Raw genomic sequence first — 19553 nt, 5'->3', positions numbered from 1 at the left:
ACACAAAGGTCCATAGAGACAACACACTACAGATATTTAAATAAATAACAATACAAACAGTTAAAAACAGTAAAATTGAAGAGGCATCATTTATAAAACACGTACAGGCTTCGAGTCCAATGTTTCCAAAAGCAAGATGTATACCTTGTGCCACTCTTAGAAACATCAGGTATAGACACAATGATCATATTCTTAGACCCTGTCAGTCTGCACATGAAACAGTAGCTACATACACTTTCTTAAAACAGCCTTAAAAGTGGGCACATTGTTAGCCACAAACATTTCACTGGCACTACTCCCCCTAGGAATTAAAGAGCCAGCAAAGGTTAGTAGACCATGGGCTAGTTTTCACACATTTTATTCCAGTAAATAGCAGAGTTTATTTATATTATATTATTTTTAACTGCATTTTTTTTTCTCTCTTTCAAATTAGTGTTGATTATATGTTACTGAACATTGCCTATGTAGTGTTATTGTCACAATATGGGGTAAGTTGTCAAACTGAAAACTGAAAACTGAAACTTGCATTACAGTGAAACTCTTCTGAAACACATTACTGTCATCCAAACTTTTCCATCGAACTTTTCCTTTTAATACATTTCACATTTTGATGAAATCTCAACAAAACAAAAAACGCACACACTTTATTATAATTTTACCAATTTTTCTAGATTATAACTAACACTAACATAAGTCAAGACAAGAGAAAATGGCAGCAGAATACATTCCTGTCATGTGGTCTCCTAATTAGTCAGATGCTTGAGCTTGTGTGAAGAATTAGTCCAACTGACCTGTAATAGCCTTCTTTTCATCATATATTCACTTTAAGCTCAAATGAATAGATCATTCATCATTGATATAATAATCACACATTATGGAGATCCAAAACTGCAGAAATGAAAACTAAATAAATGTATGATAGGAATATATAAATAAAAGTGGACATAAATAAATAAAATGAATGTGGGAAAAAAAATGAATACATTTTTGTGAGAGTAAATGTAATAATAGGAAAATACATAGGCTAAAGACATATCTAAAAGTGGAAATAAATAAATAAATACATGTTTGAACAGTAGATTAACAAATAAATAAATGTACGTGAGTATAAATAGTAGCCTATTAATAGGAAAATCCATAAAGAAATATATAAAAGTGGAAATAAATGAATGAATGTGGGAAAAATAAATAAACGAATAAACAAATAAATGAATTAATGTGAAAATAAATAATATAATAAATAATTAATGTAACAATAGGAAAATATGTAAAGACATAAAAGTAAAAATAAATATATGTGGGGAAAATGAATAAATGAATAAATGAATGTGAGAACATACATAAATAAATGTAATAATATGGAAAATACATAATGAAATACAAATAAATTAATAAGTACATGTGGGGAACAAACAACATAATTTGATATAATAAATATATGTGGCAAAAATAAAATGAATGTATAAATTAATAAGGAAATGAATACACGAAAAAACAACTTTCTTTCTTTCTTTCTTTCTTTCTTTCTTTCTTTCTTTCTTTCTTTCTTTCTTTCTTTCTTTCTCTTTTCTTTCCCTTTTGTTTATTTATTGTTAATTTCTGCAGATTTCTGCGATATTTTTTTTAAATGGCGATAAAAGAAAATGCAGAGGCAGGAGGATCTCGCGTGAATAAGGGCGGAGTTTACAAGATCTTGATTCAGAACATCAGTTCGCAGTTCGCACATCGCACGCGATCAGTCATTTGAGTCGAGTCACTGAATCAAGCCATGGCTCCGGTATCAGTCAAACGCGTTTTAATCAGTGAAAGTGTTGATCCATGCTGCAAAACTATTCTGCAAGAGAATGGTATCGAAGTGACGGAGAAGCAACAGATGACTAAAGAAGAGTTGATGGCAGAGATTCAGGTTAGTGATTCTGAAGTTGTGCTGAAACTTCACCGGAATATCAAGTGGCTTGATTTGAATCGCTGCCAAGTTAATGACGTCTTCCAATGCAGCAGCAGTACAAATGTGATATAAAAATATTAGCATGTGAATGCTTAGCTGTTGGATGTGCTAGTGTGTGTATGTGACTGCCCCCCTCCTCCTCTACAAGAGTCTGATGCAACAGCAGCCTGTACTACACCATAACTTTATCAGACATCAAACAATCAATCACGATCCCTCTCTCCATGTGTTGGATTTGTTGTGTTTTAATTTTATAAGGTATTAGCATTCGCAGTTTATCATTTTTCATTATCACCAATAGTTCTGTCATAAATATACAGGTATTTTACAGATTAAATTTAAAAAAATCTTTATGATGTTAATATACTGTAATATAATAATAATAATAAATAAATAAAAGTGGTACAAATTGCATGTTGACTAGGTTTGGTATGAACTTAATAATACCTTGTTTTACATGCCAATTTTCTTTACACTTCTTGCAATCTTTTCCCCCAAGAATTATGATGGTTTAGTTGTCCGATCAGCAACCAAAGTTACTGCTGATGTCATCAATGCTGGCAGTAACTTGAAGATCATTGGCCGGGCCGGAACTGGAGTCGACAACGTGGACGTGGATGCAGCGACCAAGAGAGGAATCATTGTCATGAAGTAATGAAGCATGTTGAGTCTTGCTCTGACCTCTATTCTCTGTGCTTTCATTTCTAAAGCAGGTTGCTCTACATGTGCACTCCTCTTTATTCTGTATTCTGGAATAGTCTGCACCAAAAATAAAATCATCATCATTGACTGTAATGTTATTTTAACTCTGTATAATATGATTTTTCTCGTCAAACATGCATCTTAGGAGGTGCTAAAAAGAATGGCTAATATCCTTTCCTTAAAGTTTTTTTTTTAAATGCAACTTATTTTATTAGTGAAGAAGGTAATAGCAGAAAGATATAATGTTTTATTTGTATATTTTTAGCACTCCGAGTGGAAACACAATCAGTGCTGCTGAGCTCACCTGTGCTCTTTTGATGAGCTTGTCAAGGTAAACTGGCAAAATCATTCTTTAATAAAGAACTTCTGTCGTTGTTTTTAAAGGGTTCATAACATATTTTGAGGTAAATAATTAATTGTGTTATGAAATTATTGTAACATTCACTGTTAATGATTCACATACACAAGTCACTGATGTCTGAAATAGGGGAGAAAATGGTCAAACAAATTAATAAACTAAATTTTGGCTGCTTTGACTGTAGAATAAGTGGACCTCAGAGAGAGAAAAAAATGTAAACATGATATTATCCCTTTAAGTTTGTTAAATTGAGCTTTCAAATGTTAAATTTAAGTTATGTTATATTAATAATATATTATTGTTCTATGCATTTCTTAGACATATTCCCCAGGCTGTCATGTCAATGAAGGATGGAAAATGGGATCGTAAAAAGGTATGCACACTTTTTGTCCTGTGTTTGTGTGGCTGTTTAACCTGGGTATCCCCATGCTGCCTTTGATTTGATTCACGCTGGATACCATGGACCAAATTTTCAAAGTCACTCAGATCTTTATTCCTGTCCATTTCTCCAACACATTAAATACGAGAACTGATTGTTTGCTTACCATCTAATCTACCCTGTGTGTCCTTGTTTGGAGATAATCAACGATGTTCCCTTAACCTGTGACTGGTCATACTGTTTCAGCTCATTAGTGTATAAAGTACATACTGCAGAAATAGTATGCCATTCCTTAGCCGTGCTTTCCTGTCTGTGTTAACTCAGTCATCACTAATCAAATGTGATCACTGAATGTGTTGCTTCACATTGTTTTGGTAGAATGGCTGAGAGTTTTGCTAATGATTTTGCAGTTCATGGGTGCAGAGCTGTATGGAAAAGTTCTTGGGATTGTTGGGCTTGGAAGAATCGGCAAAGAGGTGGCGTCAAGAATGCAGTCCTTTGGCATGAAGGTAAGATCTTTGTGGACTTGACTTAAATGCACTTGGACTTGATAGTGATTTTTATCAAATATGTGTATTGTTTTACAAAGATTTAACTTTTTGCATCCCTAATAGACCATTGGGTACGACCCCATCACGCCTCCGGAGGTTTCTGCGGGCTGGGGTGTGGAGCAGATGTCTCTGGAGCAACTGTGGCCACAGTGTGATTATATCACTGTCCACACTCCACTCATGCCCTCCACCACAGGTACACACAACCAAAACTGGACATGTGTTGTCTTTGCCGTTTTGCTCAGGCTGCACAATTTGGTTAAATTAAATTGTGATTTATTCTGGCAAATATTTCAATGCATCTCATCATATTGCCGTTGCTTGGATGCCCAGACTAAAGTCCTGAGATGACTGCGTCTAATATAATATAATCTAAAACCTGCATAAAATGTCATTTTTTATTGTTGAATATTTGAAATTCTATAGATATATAGATATCCATCCATCCAGTTGATCACATCTATCCATTAATCTGTCCATCCTTCCATCATCCAATCCATTTACATTTATGCATTTGGTCGAAGCTTTTATCCAAAGCAACTTACATTGCATTTTAAATACACATTTACATTTCAGTTCTTGCTTTACCTGCGAATTGAACCTATGACCTCGGCGTTGCAAGCGCCAATGCTCTACTGTTTGAGCTACAGGGAAGCATTGATTTTCGAGCAATCGATCACATCCATCCACCCAATCGATCACATCCATCCACCCAATCGATTACATCCATCCAATCGATCACATCCATCCATCCAATTGATCACATCCATCCATCCATCCAATCAATCATATCCATCCATCCATCTAATTGATCACATCCAATCAATCACATCCATCCATCCATCCATCCATCCAATTGATCACATCCAATTGATCACATCCATCCATCCAATCGATCACATTCATCCACCCATCCATCTATCCATCCAATCAATCACATTCATCCAGTCGATCACATCCGTCCATTGATCCATCCAATCGATCACATCAATCTATCCAACCGTTCAATCGATCACATTCATCCATCCATCCAATCGATCACATTCATCCATCCATCCAGTCGATTACATCATCCATCCAATCACATCCATCCAATCGATCACATTCATTCATCCATCCATCCATCCAATCGATCACATCCATTCATCCATCCAATCGATCACATTCATCCATCCATCCAGTCGATTACATCATCCATCCGATCACATCCATCCAATCGATCACATCCATCTCATCCATCCATCCATCCATCCAATTGATCACATCCATCTCATCCAATTGATCACATCCATTCATCCAATTGATCACATCTATCCTATCCAATCGATCACATCCATTCATCCATCTATCCATTCATCCAATCGATCACATCCATTCATCCATCCATCCATCCACCCAATCGATCTGATACATCCATCAATAAATCCATTGAATCGATCAATTACAATCGATCACATCCATTCGATCACACCAATCGATCACATCCAGAATTCCCCCAGTGTAAAATCAAACCATTAATGTCCTACACAGGTCTCCTCAATGACGCCTCATTTGCTAAGTGTAAGAAGGGTGTGAAGGTGGTGAACTGTGCTCGTGGTGGCATCATCGATGAAGCCGCCCTCCTCCGGGCTGTGGAGTCGGGGCAGTGTGGAGGAGCGGGACTGGATGTGTTTGTGGAGGTCAGAGCTTGTCTATCACCCAGACTGAGAACACTTTTAGCATTTAGCTGCATACATTTTTGAAATATTACTAATGAGTTTGCTGTTATTTTGGGGGTTCAGGAGCCTCCAAAGAACCGGGCGTTGGTGAACCACCCCAATGTAATCAGCTGTCCTCATCTGGGAGCCAGCACTAAAGAAGCACAGGCTCGGTGCGGGAAGGATATCGCCCTGCAGATTGTGGACATGGTTACTGGCAAAGCATTAGTAGGAGCTGTGAGTTACGTTCATGATAGCGAACTTTATGATAGATGGGGCAATATTTGCCCTCTGGAACTGATTTTAATAAATTTCAACTTCATTCAGATCTGCCTCCATCCAATCAACAACCGACGGACAGAAATAGTCCCCGCCCTTCATTCTTTTGTGTTTCCGATTATTTATTTTCACTTGGATGTATATCTCTATACAGTAGAACAGATCTGCACTACGTCTGTTACATCTAGACTTTAATCTCTTGTTTTATTGTCCTCAGGTCAATGCTCAGGTGTTGGTCAGTAGTTTCTCTCCTGACTCTCATCAGTGGATTCGGCTGGGAGAGTCCATGGGCAGAGTGTTGAAGGCCTGCAGCACTTCTAAAAAACCCTACAGTCACGTCCATGTCACATCACTTGGTAGGTCAATTATTAAGGAATAATTCTGCCAAATATCTTGTCAACTTTTGTTATTAACTCACTCACTAACTGAATGAGCTCTTAAACAAATAGCAAGAAAAACTGTTAAATTCTTTTAATAATGATTTCATTTTCACATGATGCTGGATTGGACACACAAGATTTACACACATATTTACTGTCCCTCCCATGAGAGTTTGCTGTCTGTCAGGTTATTTTATGGACTTTTAGTGTAGATATTTCTACTCTTCTGAGAACAAATTTGTATTCAGTGTTTCTTTTTCTTAATCAAATTATGGCACATTTACAGTAGTTATAAAAGTTCTTGACCACTACAAATGTGTAACTGAAGAGTTCAGATGCAAAAACCTCTAAATGCCATTTGAAATTTTCTTCTTTAATGATGATTTTTATCAATCTTGTATATTTAAGTTCAGTAATTTCACTTAAATAACAATTAATAGGTAATTATCATTGCCATTTAAGTGAAATCACTGAACTTAAATATACAAGCTTGATAAAAATTATCATTCTAGAAGAAAATTTCAAATGGCACTTAGAGGCTTTTGCATCTGAACTCTTCTCTGAGTGAATAATTTGGAATTATTAATTCCATAGTATTAGATACAACATCATGTTCTTGCTTTAAAGTTACCCCCCAACACTGAAGATCAGTGCTGTTATTGTTAACTAAAATAAAAACCATTCAAAATAGTTGTTGTTAATTAAACCAAAGATGAAATTACATAAAATATAAGATACAATACAATTTAATTTAGAAATGTTGCCAAATAAACCAAGTGAAATAGAATAAGTCTAATTTGAAATCTAAGTAGAAATATTTCTTAAACAAAAATTTATGAAAATAACATAAAACAAAAGTAGCAAAATTAACTAAAACTTACACAAAAATGTAACAAACTAATTCATAATAATAATAACAATAAAACAAAAATAGTATAACAATAATACAAAAATATTAATGATTTATTTTTTTATATATTAATTTGTAATGTAAAAAGTCATGCATCACAGGGTTTAATTTTAATAATGTATGGTTTTCGCAATGAAAATAACCAAAGAATCTGGTGTCACTTTAAAAATTAAATAATTTTAATAATAATTGATTAATAATTAATATATTATTAAATAATATGTCTCATCTTATTTATTATAAATAATTAAATAATAATTAAATAATGACATATCTTTTGGCATTCAATTTGATCATCAACAGTGCAAGGATGCCATCTTGTGGCAATATCATACATTTGTATCCAATTTACATATAGTATATATACATATAAAATGTAAAAATATACTAAATACGTGTTTGTGTATTTTTTTGCTGTTCAGGGGAGTCCTTGAAGAAGTCCACTGGGTTTTTGAGCTCCGCAGCTGTAGTTGGTTTGCTCACTGAAGGCCCTCAGAAAGGCCCCAACTTGGTGAATGCACTGCCTCTAGCTGCAGAGACGGGAATCACCGTAAGACAACTTTACAAAACCATGGTTTTGAACTATGTTTTTTAGGTTAAAGCACGTGTTGCGTTAAATCTGTCCCTGTGTCACAAACCCCCAGATGAAGACGGATCATAACGACTCGAATGAGCGTGAGGCGTGTGTGGTGGAGGTCTCTGTGAACGGCAGCAGCTGTAAGGCGGTTGGCTCGGTGCAGGCTGGGGTTCCTGTGCTGTTGGAGCTGAATGGAAGTGTGTTTCGACAGCCTATTCGTCTCGGCGGACACTTGCTTTTCTTCAAGGCCGCCACCTCCACTGACCTCCTGCTTTCCATAACTGGTAAAGGCTGATTCACATTCTGCACATACAGTATTCATATTAATTCATTAATTTATGTCACTTGTTTAAGTCATCTAAAAAAATTATTTTTTGACTCGATTGGGGCCCCGAGCAGCCGCTTAGTTCGCTTATGCCTCGGGCCGGCCCTGGGCTTGCGTATTTCAGAGAAGAACGAAAAAGGACTTCGCCGTGAGTGTATCGGGACCTTCGGTTTATTAATGCTTTATCTTCCTCAGGGGTTTTGGCTGCTGCAGGTGTGGAGCTGGAGTCCTTCAGTGCCTCTACTGCCAGCAATGGTGTCCAGTGGTACTGCATGGGGATTTCTTCACTGCTGGGGGACATTGGTGCCTTGAAGTCCTTAGTGAAAGAGGCTGCACAACTCACTGTTTAAATATCTGTCACTGAACCACTTAACATTCCAGCCTTACTCACATTGCCGATAACACTACATTTCCTGAAGCAAACGTGTAAAAAAGTCAGATTTTCACTTTTGTTGTTGTTGTTGTTGTTGTTGTTAGTTCACTAAACCTATTTCTATTGCAGATATGTGAATGTTTGATTAAAACAATAACCATCAGTGCTTTGCAGTGGATTGTCTGCTTTTTCATACTAAAGGTAGCTATTTTTGTCTCTAAAGTGTAAAAATTACATTGAGTAACTGATGCCAGTTTGTACTACAAAAATAGATATTTACGAAACCCTGCACTTATTTTCCCCTTTTTTCCTGTTTCGTTCATCATCAGGATGGAGTTTTTGGGACTGTCACAACCTCCGTTTCTCTCAGATATATTGACCAATGTTTTATTTTGGTAATTATGGGATGAACATAAAAACTAATTGATCTCAAGTTGAGATCAATAGTTCACCCCAAATAGTTGGGATAGTTCACCCCAAAATGAAAAAAGCTGGCATTTACTCTCCCTCAAGTTTTTCTAAACCTGTAAACCTTATTTTTTCTGCAAAATACACAAGATATTCAAACAGTTTCTGGTCCCTATTGACTTCCATAGTATGAAAACATGGTTTTGGTTACCAACATTCTTCAAAATGTATTTTTGAGTGTTCGTGTGTGTTCAACAGAACAAACTCATACAGGTTTAGATCAACTTGAGGGTGAGTAGACGTTGACAGAATTTTCTTTTTTGTGTGAACTATCCCTAATGTGTTTATATCTTGAGATTCAATCCACATTTCAATTATTAATAATTATTATACATGTTAATTTAATTTGAATATATATTGAGATTGCAGAATGCATTAAATTAAAATGATTCAATCATTAGGACTTAATAATAACATGAAGGAATATCTAACTAAAACCTCTGAGAACTTTAGCTACTTATAAATCGCCTCTATCAAGCAGGCGCTCGCTTCATCGACTTGACCCTCAACTCTGTTTCCATGGTAACTGAGTTATTTCTGTCCTTAATGTACCCTGTGGACTTAATGGTAGCTACAGACACCAATAACTCACCGTCGCTAAGCTATAAACAAAACCTTTTTGAGTTAAGAAATCGGTGAAGCGCTCGGAATGGATTAATTCTTGGTATTCGGCCGCCCTTGGTACTAGTTTCCCAAACGTTATTATGCAACGGCTTTAATCCTTATAGGATTATACACTCAGCACTGCCATGACAACTGAAACGTGAAAGCTATAGTATTATGTCTCTGTTGATTAAAAAATCGATCAAATGGTGGCACTTTGAACATGTCTTTGTAAAGATGGGATGCTTGTGAACACACTGGTGTCGTCACATGGCCGAAGGACGGCTGTGTTGAATCAGTAGTGGCGGGTGACAGCAGAGAGTCTCCAGCTATTACACAGATACCAAAATAGGAGCTCGACATTCTCTAGTGGCTGAGGCTAAATACAGGGGCCACATGTCTGATCTATCCGAGCACAAGTTGCACTGTTGGGGATAAAACTTCTCCAGCGAAGAAAGGACGAGCTGTGACAGTCAAAATCAGTCATTACGGGTCAGGTAAGCTTGTTTTTTTTTTACATAGGGGCTAGTTGTCACAAGCTCAGGTTGTGACAAGGAGTTAAATTGCATGATGGCTTGTTTTCATTAGCACAGCAGTGATATATAGGTTGCTTGCAAAAATCTAGTTCAAAGGTTCACAGGGTTTTTATACTTTACCAATTTGATATTTTATATGTTACAACATTTAGCTTTTTCATGATTGTTTTTTCGTTTACTGTTTGCATTGTGCCAAAAAAGCCAATAATGTTTAATGCCAGATCTGACAATTTACCCCATGGTGTGACAAGGAACACTAGGTCAACATGTGTGACAATAAACAACCACGTTTTGATAATAAAGACTTTAAGGTTCATACAGAAATTAACCTTCAGAAAAAAAAAAAGATAAATATTTACTGGAATAAATGTGACAACTAGCCCCAACATAACTTCACCAATGTCTGTCCTTATTTATTACAATTTTACTTTTAACATATTTACATACATATTTATATGTTTCATATTTTAGCTTAACATTACTAAATCTTGCGCACACACAAAAAATATATATAACACTTAATTTTAGCATTTGCTCTCCCTTTCGAGTGCCATTAAAGCATGCTGGAAAATAGAAATCCCAGTCCAGTTTTAGTTAAATTTAAGTTTGTCTAAATTAAAAGAAACAAGTAAAAAAAAACTCAAAACACTTCAGATGATTTAAAATGTGTCAGCTTTGTGAACTCAAAAGAAAAAAGTTCTAAATACTCATAAAAGTTTAAACGAATTTGTTTAATTTAAGTTTAACCTACTCAAACCAATTCATTATTTTGAGTATTTATGGTTTAAAGTGTTGAAAATCATCTCTTTCCAGTTGCAATGTCAAGAAAAGTTGAAAGCGGCTACTCGTATGAGTTCTGCGACGCTTCACATTCATCAGAAGTGCTGGAAGCTCTTCACGAGTTCCACAGCAGCGGCCTGTTCACGGACATCACCCTGCAGTCTTCATCCGGACAGCTTTTCCACTGCCACAAGGCTGTCCTATCAGCCCGCAGCTCCTATTTCAAGGTAATGTTCACCTTAGACATGAGAGAACGTCTGAACGACACCATCAACCTACCTTACATAGACGGGGAGATTCTGGGTGCTTTGTTGACTTACGTCTACACTTCAAAGATCAGCATTACTCAGGGCAACGTTCAAAGTCTTCTGGAGGCCGCAGACCTGTTGCAGCTCAGCTCGCTCAAGAAAGCCTGCGAGAACTTCTTGATTCGTCTGCTGGACGTCGACAACTGTCTCGGGATGCACTCGTTCGCCGAGCTTCACGTGTGCCCTTCACTGGAGCGCGCGGCTTTGAGGATCATACTGAGCCGCTTTGAGGAACTCACACTTCAGGAGGAGTTCCTAGAGGTGGATTTCCAAAAGATCGTGGTGATTTTAGCAACTGAAAACCTTAATGTGTGGAAAGAGGCGACGTTATTGGATGCTGTGGTGAAATGGGTCGCCCATGACGTGGCTACAAGAATAGACCACCTGAAAGAGCTTCTTAACTGCATCCGTCTCGACGTGAATGACGTGTACCTCAAAACTGCTTTGGATCTAGGCAAACAATGCTTTGAAAGCAAATTGCAATCTCTAATTCTCACCTCCTTGAAGCCAAGCAAAGGTTTCTCGAACTGCTGCAAAAAACTAACATGCAGCTTGTATGTTATTGGTGGATATTACTGGCATCCGTTGTGTGAAGTCCACATGTGGGACCCTGCTTCCAACACGTGGGTTCAGGGCAAAGACATGCCTGACTTTGCAAGAGAGAGTTATAGTGTGGTACTTCAAGGCCCTGATATCTACGTGACCGGAGGATACAGGACAGAGACTGTAGATGCTTTAGACAGCGTGTGGATTTATAACACAGACTCAGATGAATGGACAGAAGGATTTCCGATGATCACAGCCAGATATTACCACTGCTCCGTGGCTTTGCGGGGGGGCATATATGTCATAGGCGGATATACGGCAGGGGCTCCTACACGAGAAACTGAATTCTATGACCCCTTGAAGAAGACATGGTCCCCCGTGGCTGATATGATACAAGGTATGAGAAATTCAACTTGTCCCAAATGACTCACCATACCCAATACTATATACTCAACTGTGTAGTGTATGAATTTAATAAGGTTATTTTGACATCAAACATCAGTCTTTCACTACGATTTCAGCTAATAAAAGACAGTTAAAAACACTTTAACCCCATAGCTGTCATTCCCTTTTTGAGAATAGGGGTTAAAATGCACTATTCAAACTTAAATGGTTGTAATTCAAGAATGCTTTGGAATATATACCCAAGTTTGTTTTAAAGAAAACACTCAGCGGATTATTTCTGAAGTGAAAACTCTTCAAAAAATGAAAGTATGAAACAGTTTTGGAAGTTTAAATTCACAGTAAATCAAAAATATTGTATATATATTATATATTTTTTTATTTTATATAAAATATATATTTTACAAAATGTTTTACTATAAACTCAAAGCCATAAATCTAACCAAGTTATGTTCCAAATTTGAAGTTGATATCACAAAAATTGAAGTTCCCACGAGATTTTGTTTAGGCGTAGTACCAAAAATAGCCACCGGGTGCCATTGAATTCCATTGAATTTAGTTGTATACATTCTGCCTTAATAAATTTCTGTTCAAATATCAATTCTGTCACAACATTTGGAACCTTGAGACACATACTTTTCTGACAATATGTGTTTTATCAAGATTAGAAAAGGTTTTGATCATAAATTAAATTATTATATATAATGATGACCAAAATGGGAGGAGCCATCATAAAATAGAGTACCGTTTCCATGGTAACACAATGTTCAATTATAAAACGTTTTTCACAAGATGAATTCTGAGTTTGTAAGCTTTCAAATGATGCCTAATTTATGATAACTACTAAAATATGTGATATAATAAAAAAGGCGATACAAATATAATATTATATTTTAGAGTATTATATATATATATATATATATATTATCATTTTTAGAGGATAATATTATAATTTTTTATTGAAATTGAAATAGTAGATTTTATTATGAACTTAGCATGAAACCCCAAAGTTTCAATTATTAAAGGTGTGTGTGTGTGTCAACTTTTTGTTACGGAGGTCAGAACTTTGTTACAGGTGCAGATTTTTTCGAGGCACACTCGTCAAAAAATCATCGGTTACACTTCTTACATATTTTTTTTGCAAAAAACAGCAGTCAGATATCTATTTAGCAGTCTTAGACCTTTCCAACGATATATAGTTTGTCAACGACTAGATTAGGATTTAAAAGTAAAATAGTGAAGTAAATTTAGGTTGCCCATATACGGGCATGTGACAGTTAAGGTGGAAAATGTTTTGTCTTGTAGTACCAAAGACTTAAAATGCCTTTTAAAAATGATTTTGTTTGTTTTTACTTTAAAGGTGTGGGAAATGCAACCTCTTGTGTGGTGAATGAAAGAATCTATGTAACTGGAGGGCATTATGGGTACAGAGGAACCTGCACTTACGAGAAGATTCAGACTTACCGGCCAGATATTAACGAGTGGAGCATCACAACAATATGTCCACATCCTGGTGAGCCACTTACGTTTCCCATCAGATGAGCCAAAATGTATTCTCCGCCACACATCCAAACAGAAATGAGTCCATCTGTTTTCTCTCATAATGATGTACCTGCCCATATTTAACCTTCTTCACCATCCCTCATTTGAAAACTCATCAAAACTCTTTAATTTCAGAGTACGGCCTTTGCTCAGTCTCCTTAAACAATAAGCTTTATCTGGTCGGCGGTCAGACCACCATCACAGATTGCTACGACCCCGAGCAAGATGAATGGAGACAGATGTGTGCGATGAAGGAGAGAAGGATGGAGTGTGGATCGGCCGTTATAAATGGGTGCATCTATGTAGCAGGAGGGTATTCGTACTCTAAGGGGACGTATCTGCAGAGTATAGAGAGGTACGACCCTGAGATTGACTCCTGGGAGATTGTGGGGAACCTCCCATCGGCCGCACGCTCACACGGCTGCGTTTGTGTGTTCAGCATGTGAAATCACTACACAATCACATCCAGTGGGGTCTAAAAGTCTGAGACCAGACCACATGTATATGAATAGTGGGCACCAAGTCTTGCCAAGGTCTTTTGCAGTCACTCGAGGGTTTTTCTGAACCTGCCTTCTCAGGAATCATGGTTGCAGCCATTGACAGCTTCCTTTTCTGCCCCGTCCAGGTAGTGTAACCACTGTTCCTTTAACTTTTTACTGTGCTTTCAACTGCGTCTCTAGGAACATTTAGTGCCTTCGCTATCTTTGTGTATCCGGTTCCTTATTTATGAAGGGTGATGATCTCTTAACTTTTTGGTCCATTCTTTTTACATATTTTTAAGTCATATTTCTAACATGCAGTTAAACGTGACACTCAACCAACCTAGCCAGTTCAGATATTTAATGTGTTCTAGCTAAAGCACACCTGGTGCAACTAATGAAGCCCTTGATAAGTAGCATCAGGTGTGCTTGAGACAACACCTTTTTGCAGATTTGTTCAGTTGTGAGGGATACTATTCAGGGGGTTGAATAATTTTGAGATGGCGGAACTCACTAAAAGTTGCATTTTCAGGTGAATTTTGGTAAAAAACTTAAAACATTGGTTGTGTTGAGCTATTTTTAATTACTATTGTTTGATTTGTTCATTGCAAACAGCGGTTACAGTAAATTTTGCCAATAAACCTGATTTGCAATGGGGTTAAAATCATTTTTAATTTTAATTACAGCTTATTTAATTAATTTTAATTACAATTAATTGTTAAAAAATTACATAATTTTTTAATTTTAATTATATTTATTATTATAGTTAGCATTCTTGGTGTGAATGGGCCTTAAATCCTCGTGCATTGCAAATCCACTCTCACATCATGTTTACTATACTTTTGGCTCCGCTCTCTTCCCGCTCTGAATGCCTGCTCTGCTTGTATGACAATTTCTTTCTTTTTTTTTTTTTTTTTAATTATTTGTATATTTTAGACAACAAAATAGGGGCAATAGTATTAATATTTTTCCATAATTTATGCAGACATGAAAATGACAAATTATATCCCATACTGTGCAGGAACCCTGCAAACTTGATGCATTGACATTTGACGTTTTGTACAGACGGTCAGATGCACTCTTTGGATAGTCTCAAATCATACGGGAGATCATGATAACTACAGTAGGTTTTGTTCATGTCTGAGAGAAAACCAATTAAATGAACTGAAACTCGTGTAAATTTTCAGTTTCGATTCATAACTTGAATTGTTATTTTGAAAATCTCAGACTTTTGAACCCCACTATATAAAATTTTAAACTTGTAAATGATGTCAATATATTATATTTATATTTGTTCAAAATGTGAAGTCAACATGAGAAATGGTTTGTCTGTTATCTGTTCTGGATGATAAAGGGCTGTTTCTAAATGTATACTGACAATAAATTACAGCACTTCCCTTTTTGGACAGTGACTTATAATATTATGCAACTTAAAAAAACTGTACTGGTATTTCAAACATGATTTAAATGTATTTATTTATTAATCAGTATCTTATCATGATTTTGAATTTGTAATACAATTGTGAATCCAGGATTTTTCTAAAGAAAATGTGTGTGATGTGTATTTTATTGTTTTTAGTCAGTGTGATGATGATGATGCTCAACTGTGAATGCTGCCAAAAATGTGAAAAGCACAAATGTAAAAGTTTCAACAATAGTGTTTGTTAATCCTACAGTAATGCTGGCATTTCTGTGATACCCACCCAAAAATGATACAGTATGTAAATGTATAAAATTTATTTTGTACAACAATGAAAAACCCTACTAAAATGTTGCAAAGCAACACAAACTGCTTTTCCCCCAAAAAGTTTATGTTGGAGTGAACCGAATGAAGTCCACTTGAATATCAACCTACAATAATCAGATAAAAAAAGATTATATAAGCAGTTTATCATGGTAAAGTCTGAAAAAGTGTGTTGCCAGTGCAATAATTATTTTTTTGTGGCAGTATAAAATGTGCAAATGAAACTGATCTCAACTCAAAACACGGACTTACCGACTTCTTTTTGTGGAACTTATAAGATGCCGGCAGGTCATATCTGAGCTCTGTATACAACAACAGTTCAAAAACATATTATGACAAACTTTATAGCTTATTACAACCTACAGATATTGCATAAACTCCTGCATGCTCTTGGGGTTATAAAACAAATCAATAAAACATACACTACCGATCAAAAGTTTGGAGTTGCTAAGATTTTTTTTAATGTTTTTGAAAGAATCTCTTGCATGCCTGCAGTTACTTGATCAAAATACAGTAAAATAACAGTAATATTGTAACAATTTAAAAAATAATAATTTAAAAAAAGTTTTAAAAACTTTTCTATTTGAATATATTTTACATTTTTATTTATTCCTGTTATGCAAAGCTGAATTTTCAGCATTAGTATTTCATTGTCACATGATCCTTAAGAAATCATTCTGAATTGCTGCTCAAGAAACGTGTATTATTATCAACAATGTTGAGAACAGTTAATATGTGTGGAAAACATGCTATATTTTTTTCCAGGATTCTTCTTTTGAAAGTTCAAAGGAAGCATTTATTTGAAATAAAACAACTTTTGTAAATACGTAAAAGTCTTTACTGTCTTTTTATTCATTTAATGCATCCTTGATGAATGCGAGTAATAATTTCTTTTAAATAAAGTCTTTCTTAACCAGTAGTGTGTAGTATGCTTATAGGTGTACCTGCAATAACTTCCATTTTCACTTTCCAGTCATTTGCTTTCTTCTGGATGTGCTACACAAAATTGCAAATCAATTGTAAGTTATTTTTTCTCGTATAGAGTTTAGTGAGTTTAGACACAATGTGGTAACTTACATCTCGTGTTGAGGTCTTGTGAAGGGAATACACTGCAGTACTTGCCATAGAAATCGCTGTCTGCAGGAACTGCATGTCAATACCTAGGGTTGAAGACATGTCTAAGTTAATGTGAAGTGAAGCATTGCATTGGCAGAGGATATAAGCTGACTCTTACCCTGGTTGTGCTTGGTGCCAAACGGTGGGTTCATAATAACCGTGTCAAACTTCTTGCCGTAAGAGGATCCGATTGAGCACACGTCACACTGGACCACATCAATGTTTGACAATTCAAATTCCTCAACATTTCCTTTGAATATATCCAAGGCGTCATCGTCGATGTCAAATCCAACACACAGTCTTGAAAGGAAAGCTTATGGTTATGTTCATTCATATAATTTTAGGCCATGTAGAGAAGGATGGAGTTGGTCTTACCCAGCATCAAGGACTGCAGCTCCTATAGACAGAACTCCACATCCACAGCCCAGGTCTGCAACTAGTTTATTCTCTATGTCATCAAATGTGTTGTGTATGGTGTATAACATGCAGCCTACAGACAAAAGCACAAAGGACAACTGAATGCAGGGCTCAACATTAACGATTGTCCGGGACAAGTGGATTTTTTTGAAGGGGTAAGTAAAAGAAAATTTTACTTGCTGACCGGACAAGTAGAGTGATTAAAACGTCTAGGCTTCTTATGGAAAAAACGTAAAGGTAAAAGCAAATCTCGCAAAATTGAGCTTTTAACACACAATTCTGTCAGAATTAGGTCTTATAACTGTGTGAATTGTCATTAACTGCAAGAATTGCGACACGTTAACTCGAAATTGCAATTTGAAATTGTGAGAAAGTAACGTCAGATTTGTGTTATGAACTCGCAATTCTGAGAAAGTTGGATTTGCGAGTTGTAAATCTGTAATTCTTAGAGAAAAACCCCCCAGAATTGCAAGAATGTTAAAGGCCCCATGAATATGTTAGCTTTAAAGGGTTAGTTCACCCCAAAAATTTTAATTCTGTCAGTAATTACATGTTGTTCCAACCTCTTAAGACTTTCGTTCATCTTCGGAACACAAATTAGGATATTTTTAATTAAATCTGAGAGATGTCTCATTCCTTCATAGGCTGCTAGGTAATTGATAAAATAGTCAGAGTTTATCAAGTGACGAGAATACTTGACTAATACAATCATTTATAATAAATACCAGAATATTGCATAAAATTTCATGGTGACTTTAAGACAAACATACTGAATTGTGGTATTCAGATATGGAATACAGATGCGAATGTAGCACACATGCTAGGTGAATAAACATGTACACACAAACAATATATATATATAATTCACCTGACACTTGCAGGCCACATCCATACATTCACAAGTACCTTACAGTAATTAAAAGTGTCATTGAGTCCATAACAAAAATACATAATCCTCACCCGCTATATGTGGACTGGTGGGGTACTGCTCCAGGAGTATTTTGGGCTCCTCAAATCCATCCACCTGCTGAAGGCAGCTCTCCAGCTCTTTAAGCTTCATAACTTACATCAGATGATCAGTTAATCCAGCTCATATCAGCCTGTTGGTATATTTAATGCTAATGTTAATCGGATGAGGAACGTTGACTCACTGACTCTCTCAACTGAAGCGCCTAATGATCGTGACTGATGTGTTTCAATGATCTTTCGATGTCACCTACTGAATGATATATGGAGATTTTCCTAGTGGATAGTTCACACAGTGGATCGCATTGATATGAAAACATGTAGTGCACTTACATGTGTTTTTCTCTTCTTCTTCGGCAAGATTATTTTGCTAGCCGGGCAAATTTGCGCCATCTGCTGGATGATTACTGTACAAATTACTGTCGTTTTTTATGATCTTTATTAACGGAACATACTAGGAGATTTATTTTTAAATAATTTCACCTGCCATTTCCCCATGCACACTTACTACTAGAAAACATGAAAACTACTACTAGAATACATGAAAACATGAACAAGAAAAAATATAAAACAAATATTAAGATGTTTCTTCTTTATTCCCCAAATGGATGCTTTAAACAAAATATGCAATATTTTGATTTGGCAATTGTTTTTAATGCCTGAAATGGCTCCTTATTCCTATGTAGTGCAGTTTATTCTTTTATTAGTTTATTATTGTTCTGTCCTGTTTTAAGTGAGCGGTATCATTTGCTGAATTTGGAACAGCATAGCCTTATATATCATACTACTGATAATACAAATATCATTAGCTATCAGTTCTGCAATGCTTTGTGCTTTTTGGTTGGTTTGTGTGAATATAAAACATCCCATCCTGTTTGATACATTAAAGGTCACCTATTAGGCCTATATGCAAAATTCACTTTTACATGGTGTTTGAACATGAATGTGTGTTGGCAGTGTGTCTATACATCCACCCTATAATGATACAAATCCACCCAGTCCATTATTAAAAAAACACCTTACTCATCATTATTGCATTTTTACCAGTAAGAATTCAATTAGAGAGCTCTCTAAATCAGTTTTTACTAGTAAGAATGAAATTGCAGAGCTCTGCAATTCAATTAGAGAGCTCTTTAATGCAAGATTCAGGGCAATGTGACGAAGGCT

The 19553-nt window shown here is 35.9% G+C and overlaps 3 protein-coding genes across 4 annotated transcripts; 2 read left to right on the top strand and 1 right to left on the bottom strand.

Moving 5' to 3' along the window:
* The first annotated feature begins 1707 nt into the window (after positions 1–1707).
* phgdh (phosphoglycerate dehydrogenase) lies at positions 1708–8644 on the top strand. The gene is made up of 12 exons (XM_039683593.2): positions 1708–1906; positions 2448–2599; positions 2916–2981; positions 3327–3381; positions 3798–3896; positions 4002–4134; positions 5469–5617; positions 5720–5872; positions 6132–6270; positions 7627–7754; positions 7849–8065; positions 8302–8644. The coding sequence occupies exons 1-12, from the start codon at positions 1769–1771 to the stop codon at positions 8454–8456; spliced, it is 1584 nt and encodes a 527-aa protein (XP_039539527.2). The 5' UTR covers positions 1708–1768; the 3' UTR covers positions 8457–8644.
* A 1331-nt stretch (positions 8645–9975) lies between these two features.
* klhl23 (kelch-like family member 23) lies at positions 9976–14251 on the top strand. Its single transcript, XM_039683148.2, has 4 exons — positions 9976–10047; positions 10900–12117; positions 13483–13635; positions 13800–14251. Exons 2-4 carry the CDS (start codon positions 10905–10907, stop codon positions 14108–14110), a joined length of 1677 nt encoding a protein of 558 aa, XP_039539082.2. The 5' UTR covers positions 9976–10047; positions 10900–10904; the 3' UTR covers positions 14111–14251.
* Positions 14252–15865: 1614 nt separating this feature from the next.
* On the bottom strand, positions 15866–18780 carry mettl5 (methyltransferase 5, N6-adenosine). 2 transcript variants are annotated; one of them, XM_039683111.2, is made up of 8 exons: positions 18720–18780; positions 18381–18520; positions 17379–17493; positions 17122–17303; positions 16965–17047; positions 16832–16883; positions 16140–16189; positions 15866–15994 (listed from the first exon to the last, which is right to left on the bottom strand). In XM_039683111.2, exons 2-8 carry the CDS (start codon positions 18478–18480, stop codon positions 15953–15955), a joined length of 624 nt encoding a protein of 207 aa, XP_039539045.2. In that variant the 5' UTR covers positions 18481–18520; positions 18720–18780; the 3' UTR covers positions 15866–15952. The 2 variants fall into 2 exon arrangements, with proteins under 2 accessions (XP_039539045.2, XP_039539046.2); XM_039683112.2 differs by having other exon boundaries at positions 18641–18728.
* Between the last annotated feature and the right edge of the window lie 773 nt (positions 18781–19553).

Source organism: Pimephales promelas, chromosome 7, assembly GCF_988280905.1.
Source record: "Pimephales promelas chromosome 7, fPimPro1.hap1.1, whole genome shotgun sequence".
NCBI classification, from domain to species: Eukaryota; Metazoa; Chordata; class Actinopteri; order Cypriniformes; family Leuciscidae; genus Pimephales; species Pimephales promelas.
This window is presented reverse-complemented; position numbering and strand designations above follow the sequence as displayed.

Excerpts from the sequence above, each read along its gene's own strand:
- phgdh (XM_039683593.2), top strand. The coding sequence starts at position 1,769 with ATGGCTCCGGTATCAGTCAAACGCGTTTTAATCAGTGAAAGTGTTGAT. Across the intron at positions 2,600-2,915 it reads AGAGGAATCATTGTCATGAA|CACTCCGAGTGGAAACACAA; the intron begins GTAATGAAGCAT and ends GTATATTTTTAG. Across the intron at positions 5,618-5,719 it reads GACTGGATGTGTTTGTGGAG|GAGCCTCCAAAGAACCGGGC; the intron begins GTCAGAGCTTGT and ends TTGGGGGTTCAG.
- klhl23 (XM_039683148.2), top strand. The coding sequence starts at position 10,905 with ATGTCAAGAAAAGTTGAAAGCGGCTACTCGTATGAGTTCTGCGACGCT. Across the intron at positions 12,118-13,482 it reads CGTGGCTGATATGATACAAG|GTGTGGGAAATGCAACCTCT; the intron begins GTATGAGAAATT and ends TTTACTTTAAAG. Across the intron at positions 13,636-13,799 it reads AACAATATGTCCACATCCTG|AGTACGGCCTTTGCTCAGTC; the intron begins GTGAGCCACTTA and ends CTTTAATTTCAG.
- mettl5 (XM_039683111.2), bottom strand. The coding sequence starts at position 18,480 with ATGAAGCTTAAAGAGCTGGAGAGCTGCCTTCAGCAGGTGGATGGATTT. Across the intron at positions 17,048-17,121 it reads TGGCACCAAGCACAACCAGG|GTATTGACATGCAGTTCCTG; the intron begins GTAAGAGTCAGC and ends CTTCAACCCTAG. Across the intron at positions 15,995-16,139 it reads AGTTCCACAAAAAGAAGTCG|GTTGATATTCAAGTGGACTT; the intron begins GTAAGTCCGTGT and ends TGATTATTGTAG.